This window comes from Phyllobates terribilis, unplaced genomic scaffold (genome assembly GCF_046119375.1).
Source record: "Phyllobates terribilis strain yellow unplaced genomic scaffold, ASM4611937v1 Scaffold_5__5_contigs__length_657084704, whole genome shotgun sequence".
In the NCBI taxonomy this organism is placed as follows: domain Eukaryota; kingdom Metazoa; phylum Chordata; class Amphibia; order Anura; family Dendrobatidae; genus Phyllobates; species Phyllobates terribilis.
The window spans coordinates 214,333,065-214,342,999 of NW_027362765.1; the positions used below are offsets into that span (position 1 = coordinate 214,333,065).

General features: G+C 38.8%; 1 protein-coding gene across 1 annotated transcript; it reads left to right on the plus strand.

The window, feature by feature from the left end:
* The first annotated feature begins 5,869 nt into the window (after positions 1-5,869).
* MAFB (MAF bZIP transcription factor B) lies at positions 5,870-9,202 on the plus strand. Its single transcript, XM_073683786.1, has one exon. It carries the CDS (start codon positions 6,283-6,285, stop codon positions 7,237-7,239), a length of 957 nt encoding a protein of 318 aa, XP_073539887.1. The 5' UTR covers positions 5,870-6,282; the 3' UTR covers positions 7,240-9,202.
* Positions 9,203-9,935: the final 733 nt, after the last annotated feature.

Consider the following 9,935-nt stretch of genomic DNA (forward strand, 5'->3'; position numbering starts at 1 on the left):
CTAATTTTCTCTTTTCTTTCTTTTTGGAAGTTGCATAATGCAAATGAGTTTATTTGCTATCACATAATTATTGACTGTGAATTGTTCTTCCAGACAGATAGATATGTGATAGAGAGATAGATAGATAGATAGATAGAGAGATAGATATATGGATAGATAAATATGTGATAGATAGAGAGATGGATAGATATATAGATATAGATAGATAAAGATAGATGGAAAGATAGAAAGATATGTGATTGATAGATAGATGGATAGATAGATAGATATGAGATAGATAGATAGATAGATAGATAGATAGATGGATATATGGTCAGATAGATAGATAAATAGACAGATGATAAAGATATATAATAGAGAGATAGATAGATAGATAGATAGATAGATATGAGATAGATAGATAGATAGATGGATAGATAGATAGATAGATATGAGATAGATAGACAGATAGATAGATATGTGATAGAGTATGTGATAGAGTATGTGATGAGATACAGTAGATAGAGATAGATGGATAGATAGAGAGATATGTGATAAATATAGAGAAAGATAGATATATGGATAGATAGGTAGATATATGTATAGATTGATAGATAAATAGATATATGGATAGATAGATAGATAGATAGATAGATAGACAGGTAGATAGATAGACAGGTAGATAGATAGATAGATAGATAGGTAGATAGATAGATAGATAGATAGATAGATAGATAGATAGATAGATAGATAGATAGATAGATAATTATATAGATACATTGATAATACTGCATACTTGGCAATTACCTAACATAATGTTCCATGGATACAGTAGAGTAGCTAGGAACTTCTTATATTTGCCTTGGTTGCTCAGAATACCCAAATTATTTCCCAGGACACAGACTACTGTTGCTCACATTTTATGCATTACTCAAGTAATAGATTTGTGGAGCAATGGAAGAGATGTTAAATTCCCTGCAACCATGATTTATGATGGAAAGAACTCCCTATATTAGGAACTGCACTAAGAATGAAAAACTTGAAGATGTAATGTTGAAAAATATTTTATACAGCTAAAGTCCAAGGAAATAATACAAAATTATCTAAAAACTATTTACTCCTAAAAATGATTTGAACTTAACTAAGCTCATTCACTGCACAGGCCACAAAAGCACAGAACTGGCAGCTTTGCTGCTGAAAAGGGTTGTTGTGTGCCATCACCATATACTAAACACATACATTCAGCCTCACTAGTATGGATGATTAGCACTATGGAGATGTATCTGTATAAAAATATACACATTGTACTACATTGCTGGTGTGTATATATATATATATATATATATATATATATATATACACACCAGCAATGTAGTACAATGTATTCAAGAATAGGGAAATACGTCTATCTATCATCTATCTATCACTATCTATCTACTGTATTTCTTACAAGAAGTTTCTGAGAATCAGTGCATATCAAAAGCCTCAGAGCTCAGCTAATGAAGTCATTATATCTGTATCAAGTGACAATTTACAGTATTTCTCAAGAGTCAGGATTAACTCTTAAAGTACCTTGTAATACTAAAAACATTCCCATTGCAGATCAGAAGGAATTAAGCAGGAGACTTAATTAGCTTTTGACAAAAATAGGGAAACATACTGAAACTACAGGAAGATGTTAAAAAAGGCAATAAGGTATTCTCAAAATCAATTATTTCTATGCCTAAGAAAACAATATAATGATGTAGAAGAGTTGGTTGTACCATTGCTCAGAGACCTATCCATCAATATAACCTGCAAAGATAAGCTTTTTAAAACCACGGATTGCATTGTGATGTCACCACCATATTATGGGTCAAATGAGAAATTCTGCATTAAGGTTCTAATAACTCAGCTCTGCTACATCTGTATATCATTTGTAGAATGGAGTTGCATATAATCAATGATTTTCTTTGTCAAAAGCTATAATTTATGTTTTGGTATTAATAAAGCAGTTAATTGCAATAAATCTGCAAATTCTAAATCCGGCTAAATAAAATAATAGAGAAAATAACCTACCAGTGTCATGCATCCCTCTTATACAGAACTTCTACATTCACTTTATTACCATCCTCTGCCTCCTTGCACCGAGAATCTGCTCTATTCTACTGAAGACAGGGATATATTTCTGCATTTTACTTTAGCAGCAGAAAGAATAAAAAAACTGCAAGGTGTTAGGTTTTGTCTTAAGTAATTTTAAAAATCGTGGGATGCTGGAGTCATTAATGTGAAGGAGCAAACACCACACTTTTCATTCTGTAGCCTCTAGTAGTGGATAGATGATTAACTAGGATCAGTCCTCATAGAGACCACTCAGCACTATCTCCGTGTAGCAGGGACCTCCAAATAGAAGAAAATACCAGCCCTTAGCAGCTATTTATAATAAAACGCTGGAAAGAAAGAAAGAAAGAAAGAAAGAAAGAAAGAAAGAAAGAAAGAAGAAAATATAGAAAGGAAGAAAGATAGAATGAAGGAAGAAAGAAAGAATGAAGGACACAATGAATGAATGAAGAAGGAAGGAAAGATAGAAAGAAGGAAGGAATGGAGAAAGAAGAAAAGAAAGTAAGAAAGAAAAAAGAAAGATGAAAGAAAGAAAAATGCATTATAGATATATATGAATAGATATGAGAGAGCTACACATTCACAATATCTAGATTGATGACTGGTGGAGTTGCTTCTATGAAAATATAGATATGAAATAGATACTGAATAGACAGATAGATAGATAGATAGTGATAGATAGATAGATAATAGACAGATAGATAGATAATAGATAAATAGATAGATACAAATATAGAGTGATAGACTTGAGATGATAGATAAATATATCTATCAATTTATCTCTTTTTCTATCTATTTGTATATCTATCTATCTCTATCTTTCTTTCTCTCCTTCTGTCTTCTGTGCTACCTGTATTAAGATTTCTCTTCAGTTTTAATGTAAGTCATGCTATGTGTTTGCATTGCATAACTGCTTTTAAAATAACTGTAGGTCTATATTACATTAATGGCATAATGGTATTTAACAATCAATAAGCTGTCATATATTAGAATATAAATATTTCTTAATCTCCATTACCCTCAGCTCTGTGTTCTAGACTTTCTGCATTTTCTTTTAGGCAACCCATGTAGAGATATTTAAAACAGGGCAGCAGGCGCAAGACTATTGTATCTGCTCCATTAGAGATGGGGAATAGTGGAATTCATTTATGCAGCAGCCCAGTAAATATTCCATTTAGAAAAATGTGATGTATTCATGCTTGGTATAAATACACACACTATAATAACGTGCAGGGCGGGGGGAGGCAGAATTGGTAGGGTGGAGGGGCACACAGTGGGCAGGGGCATCTGAGCCATCTGTAGCCCCATCACTTCGGGATCTTACCTCCCGGTAAAATATTTGGTCAATTCCCCTCCGCCCCTGGATAATTGGCCAGGAAACCACTTTTGAGGAGAAACTGCTGAGCCAAAGTGTTCTTCCATTGTGTGTGAGCAGAAAGGGTTAAAGTTCTCACCCCCTGGCTGCACCCGCATTCAAATAGGAATCGATTAGGAATTTTTATCGAATAAAAGAAACACTTAATACCTCCCATCTGAACAGAGGACCCGAGAGATAGCAGTGAGTGGGGATCTGTGGGATACATCTGTTTGTCATAGTATTCCCGAAACGTTGTAATATGTTACTGTCGTATTTACATTACCGAAGTGAACATATATCTAGAAGTAACTTTATCCTTCCATGGTCCAATTTCTGACTATACACTTGTATACATGGAGATAGAATGAAAGTTCTTTGCCAATCCATGTGTGCTCTCAGATTAGACAGACAATCATACATTAACCGTTTACTCACTCCCATTAATCCATCTGTTGTAATAATCTGTACAATGCCACTTTTGTAATTTTAAACCTGTACAACATTTTATTGCGTTTGTCTGTCAGTCTGTCTATCTATCTGCATTTCTGTCTATATATCCATTCACTTTCACTCTGCTTATATTTGTACTTTCTTTGTACCTATCACATATCTATTGTTTTCCCTTTCTGTCATATATCTGTTCTTTCTTTCCCTTTCTCTTTTTCTTTCTTTTTCTTTATTCCCTGTCTCTCAAACCATACATCAATCATTTATCTATCTATCTATCTATCTATCTATCTATCTATCTATCTATCTATCTATCTATCTATCTATCTAGCTATCTATCTATTATCTATCTATCTCTATCTATCTAGCTATCTATCCATTTATCTATCATTTACCTATCTGTCTATTTGTCTTTCTATAATTCTATCTATTATCTATCTATCTATCTATCTATCTATCTATCTATCTATCTATCTATCTATTATCTATCTATCTCTATCTATCTATCTATCTAGCTATCTATACATTTATCTATCATTTACCTATCTGTCTATTTGTCTTTCTATAATTCTATCTATTATCTATCTATCTATCTATCTATCTATCTATCTATCTATCTATCTATCTATCTATCTATCTATCTATCTATTTATCTATCTATCTATCTATCTCAATTTACCATAGCTTTGGAATGTCTGCATACTCTGCACTTCGCCAGTAGAGGGCGCTCGGCATCCCCTTTTCCAGCTTTAGTGGAAGTTGTCTACATTGTTGCGAAACGATGCAAAGAAAACAAGGGACTTGTTTATTAAAACAAACAAAAGACACAAATCTGCGTCCTGGAGTGATTAATGGAAGCTCCTAACAAGCTTCTAGAAATGCTCTTTTAATGCATAGAGATTCTTTGAGCTTAGTTTATAATTTATCATTTTATATAAGTATACACTGGATAACATACAAGATACACTAGATATGTTATATCCTGTATATACAGATACTGTAATTATCATTCTGACCATTTATTTACATAAATGCAATATCATGGTGTTCACAGAGAGGGATACAATGTGAGGGATGGCTTCAGGCAGTATCTGGGCTACATGATGTGATCTTTGCTTCCAGGAACAAATCATGATGTAGACCATGTTGCAGAATTAGTGGGTGCAGTTGTGTGCACTGAGAAGCCTGGAGTGTGGGGTGTGTGGGGCTGTGGGGTGTGTGGGACTGTGGGGAGTGTGGGGTGTGTGGGGCTGTGGGGTGTGTGGGGAGTGTGGGGTGTGTGGGACTGTGGGGTGTGTGGGGAGTGTGGGGTGTGTGGGACTGTGGGGTGTGTGGGGCTGTGGGGTGTGTGGGGCTGTGGGGTGTGTGGGGCTGTGGGGTGTGTGGGGAGTGTGGGGTGTGTGGGACTGTGGGGTGTGTGGGGAGTGTGGGGTGTGTGGGGCTGTGGGGCTGTGTGGGGCTGTGGGGTGTGTGGGGAGTGTGGGGTGTGTGGGGCTGTGGGGTGTGTGGGGAGTGTGGGGTGTGTGGGGTTGTGGGGTGTGTGGGGAGTGTGGGGTGTGTGGGGAGTGTGGGGCTGTGGGGTGTGTGGGGAGTGTGGGGTGTGTGGGGCTGTGGGGTGTGTGGGGCTGTGGGGTGAGTGGGGAGTGTGGGGTGTGTGGGGCTGTGGGGAGTGTGGGGTGTGTGGGGAGTGTGGGGTGTGTGGGGCTGTGGGGTGTGTGGGGCTGTGGGGTGTGTGGGGTGTGTGGGGCTGTGGGGTGTGTGGGGTGTGTGGGGCTGTGGGAATCGCAGCTCTGCCTTGGAGAACATCTCGGCTTTGGTATTGCCTGGTCTTGTTCTAGCAGTAGCTTGTCAGCTGACTTCTCCACTATCTGTCACTTTGCACATTAACCCTCCCCTTCTGCTCCAGTCATGCTAATGTAGCCATTCCCTCTCCAGACATTGGACAACCTGGTGTGGAGCCCACCCTTCTCCACTCGTGATTCTGATCTAGGAATATAAGTAGAAGGCTTGCATAGGGCAGCACAGATGATATCCAGAGCTATTCCCTTCCTTCTGCTCTCTGACTTGTTAAACTGAAGGCTTCTTCTGCAGCCCAAGAAAGTTCCCTCAGCAAGATCTCAGAGCAGCAGCTGGAGTTTTACAAAGCCGCCATCCCTGAGACTGACAGGAGGGGGCTGCTCTTCTTCTGCGCTGGGACTGTGCCAAGCGCAGCCAAAAAAAGAAAGTGCTGAGCAAGGAAGAAGGACGAGGAGCAGCAGCAGCAGGAGCACATTGCCGCAGATTCCTTCACTGTCTTCCTTCAGGACTGAAGGTACGAGTTCTCTGCCCTGGAGGACTCCTTGGGTGTGCAGCTGAGGCACACTCAGGGTGCAGAACTGGAGTGAAGCGACCGGCGCAGTATGGCAGGAGAGCTGTCTATTGCAACAGAATTGCCAACCAGTCCACTTGCCATGGAGTACGTCAATGACTTTGACTTGATGAAGTTCGATGTCAAGAAAGAACCACTGAACGGCCGAGTAGATCGTACAATTCGTCCTTGCAATCGTTTGCAGCCTACAGGCTCCGTGTCTTCCACCCCTATTAGCACTCCTTGCAGTTCGGTGCCCTCCTCTCCAAGCTTCAGCCCAACAGAGCAGAAGACACACCTGGAGGACCTCTACTGGATGGCCAACAGTTACCAGCAAGTCAATCCAGAGGCTCTGAGCCTCACCCCAGAAGACGCTGTGGAAGCCCTCATAGGACCCCATCAAATGCCACCACAGATGCAAGGGTTTGAAGGCTTCAGAGGTCATCCTCACCACCACCATCATCACAACAACCACCACCACCAAAATCATCACCAGTACCAGGGCGTCCCCCATGAGGAGATGGCTCATCCTCACCAGCACCCACACCACCTTCACCACCACCACCATCACCAGGCGTCTCCCACCCCATCCAATTCTTCCACCTCTTCTCAGCAGCTCCAGAACAGCCACGTTCAGCACCAGTCAGCTAACCAGGTAGAAGACAGATTCTCGGATGACCAACTGGTCTCCATGTCTGTCCGGGAGCTCAACAGGCATCTGAGAGGCTTTACCAAGGATGATGTTATTCGCCTAAAACAGAAGAGAAGAACCCTAAAAAACAGGGGGTACGCCCAGTCCTGCAGGTACAAAAGGGTGCAGCAGAAACACCACCTGGAGAGTGAGAAGACCCAGCTCATCCAGCAAGTGGAGCAGCTGAAACAAGAAGTCAATCGTCTGGCCAGAGAAAGAGATGCCTACAAGATAAAGTGCGAGAAACTGACCAACAACAGCTTCAGGGAAGCCGGGTCTACCAGCGATAATCCATCTTCTCCAGAGTTCTTCATGTGAGTGTTCCTGTGACATCTCAATCCAGAACTGTGTAGAGGGAGGAGAAGAGGGGCTTCATTGACTCTTCAATTGAATACCAACTTTTTGTAGACTCGGTCTGCTGGGGGGAAGCAAGGGTGCACAGAGGAACTTGAGACTATTCTGATGGATCTTGTGTTTGGGGGACACCAGACTGATTTGGGTGGGGTATGGGAAAGGTGGAAAAGGACTTGTTTTTATCAGAAATACTACAGGACTGTGTTTGGACTATAGCACTGCCACTTCCAAAAAGGACAAAGTACTAAAAAAAACTTTACATACAGATATTTTTCATCAGCTTTGAGTGATAGAACCTTAAGACAACTGAACCTGATCAGGTGGGACATTCAGTGCACCCCTACCCCCCATGGTTTTATTGCCTGCTTGATTATCTAGAAAATATTAAAAAAAAACCTGCATTAAAATTATTATTCCTGCATGCTGGACATGTATGGTAATACTTTCTATTTTGTATCATTACCTTGTTTAATCTGAGCATGCTTTCCCTTGGCTCACAACTTTCCTTGCTTCTGTTGCTATAGAATATGTACTATGTCTCCATTTTCCAGTCTTTTAGTTGAGTCCCCCCTTATCTTCCTGTAAATATGAAGCAATGTTCACCTATCTACAACATTTCACCCTGTGAGTATCTTCCATTAGTAGAAGTGTGGGCATTTTCTTTTCATTGTGTTAAGAGAAGAAGTTTCGTTAAAGTGATACAATGGTGCATTGGCATTTTTGGTTTTGTTACTATATTGTTACTGTTATGTTTTTAAGATCAACTAAATGAGAACCCAGTTTAATAGTATATGTAGTTGCGATGGGTAGTGACAGCTACGGATCAATATAGAAATATATAATATTTATAAATACAAATGTAGCAGAGCTGGATTTGTATTATGTTATACTAAGTCGTATTACATGTATAACTTAACCAGATAAAGTTTTGAGGGGTATCCCAAATTACAAATTCAGCTCTGTTGCGCCTGTATACATATATATTACCTGCCATGTCATAAAGTTCAGCTTACTTTTGGAGGATGGTGTGTTAAGTTTCTTTTTCTTCTTTTTTTTCCCCTAGAAATATACTATAAACTCTATTATTCCCCCTTAACATAAAACACTGGCATGTGAGTTTAATTTTGGCTGACACCAGCATTGTGCAAAACTGCAATAACCTACTCTCTGAGGACAAAAGCAGGGGCTATATTGTGACAGCTTAAATGGTGACTTATATAGATACTAAATGCTTCCTATCAACTCTGCTACTAAGCGTTATGTTCTCCGGCTTATTTGCTACTACACCAGCTAGCAAATCAATTTACTTCTTTCTTCTCCTTCTCTTCTGCTCAGTTTATTTATAAATATATATATATATGTAGCAGTTACTTGCAGCCGGTTGCTGTGCGGTTTCATTTATTTTCTGCAGGTCAGGAAAAGTAAAGTGACTCTTTAGGATCACAGCCAACCAAATTATGAAAATTTTAAAAATTACATTTTATATATATATATTTTTTCCTTTTTTTTGTTCCTTTCGAATGTTCGCACTGCTGGTGCAGATGCATTTTACATATTTTTTTTTGTTTTGTTTCGTCTTTATATAAGTTAATGGTAGGAAACAGGATTTTATGGGCAGCATGATGATGCTTTATGTTCTTACAATATCCAGAATTTCTGTCAATGCATCAGTAATGGGGGAGGAGGGTGGGCTATGACTTTTCTTTTTATTTTCCGAATTCAACTGTGTTGAAATCATGTCTTCAGCGATGTGCTGTGTGTTTTTTCTTTTCGTTTTATTCCATGTCAATTCTGAAGGGATACATTTCAAACCCTGCTTCTGATAAAAAAGATAAACCTGGTCTATTGTAGTTTTATTCAGACTGGTTTCTGTTTTTTTGTTATTAAAATTGTTTCCTATTTTGCTTATTAAAATAATTGAAATGGCGCATGTTACACGGACTGGTCTTTTTTTTTATTTAATAGACACTGGGCTCTTTAAATTTACAAAGGCCGCACTATAGCACAAGTAATACACAAATATATGTATCACCCAATTAAAGGGGAAAATACACGTCTAAAACTTCATCGCTACCCTTGGTAGGTGTACGCTGTGTACTCAGTGTAAGTTCAGGGTTCACTGTGTTCTGCCATAAAGTAATTCGCTGGCCTTCGGACTGAATTTAAACAATCATTGACACACATCTCCTCACACAGCACATGTACAACTGGGAAATATGTCACTTCCATTCATTCATTCGTGGCAATCTGCACATACAGCTCTTCCTAGGTATGTCATAGTACCAAGTTGTGCGTGAAAAAAAATGGTGACATGTTATAAAGCCGCTTTCATTGCATCATAAAAGGATTTGTCTTGCTCATTAAATCCAGTGGTGGAATGCAAAGCACCAAAAACTACCAGGTCTTTCCCTTACATATGTGTGCATAGATCTCCATATCTGTCTATACATACATATATATCTATATCTGTCTATACATACATATATATCTATATCTGTCTATACATATATATCTATCTATATCTGTCTATACATACATATATATCTATATCTGTCTATACATACATATATATCTATATCTGTCTATACATACATATATATCTATATCCATCTATACATACATATATATCTATAGCTGTCTATACATACATATATATCTAT

Excerpts from the sequence above, each read along its gene's own strand:
- MAFB (XM_073683786.1), top strand. The coding sequence starts at position 6,283 with ATGGCAGGAGAGCTGTCTATTGCAACAGAATTGCCAACCAGTCCACTT.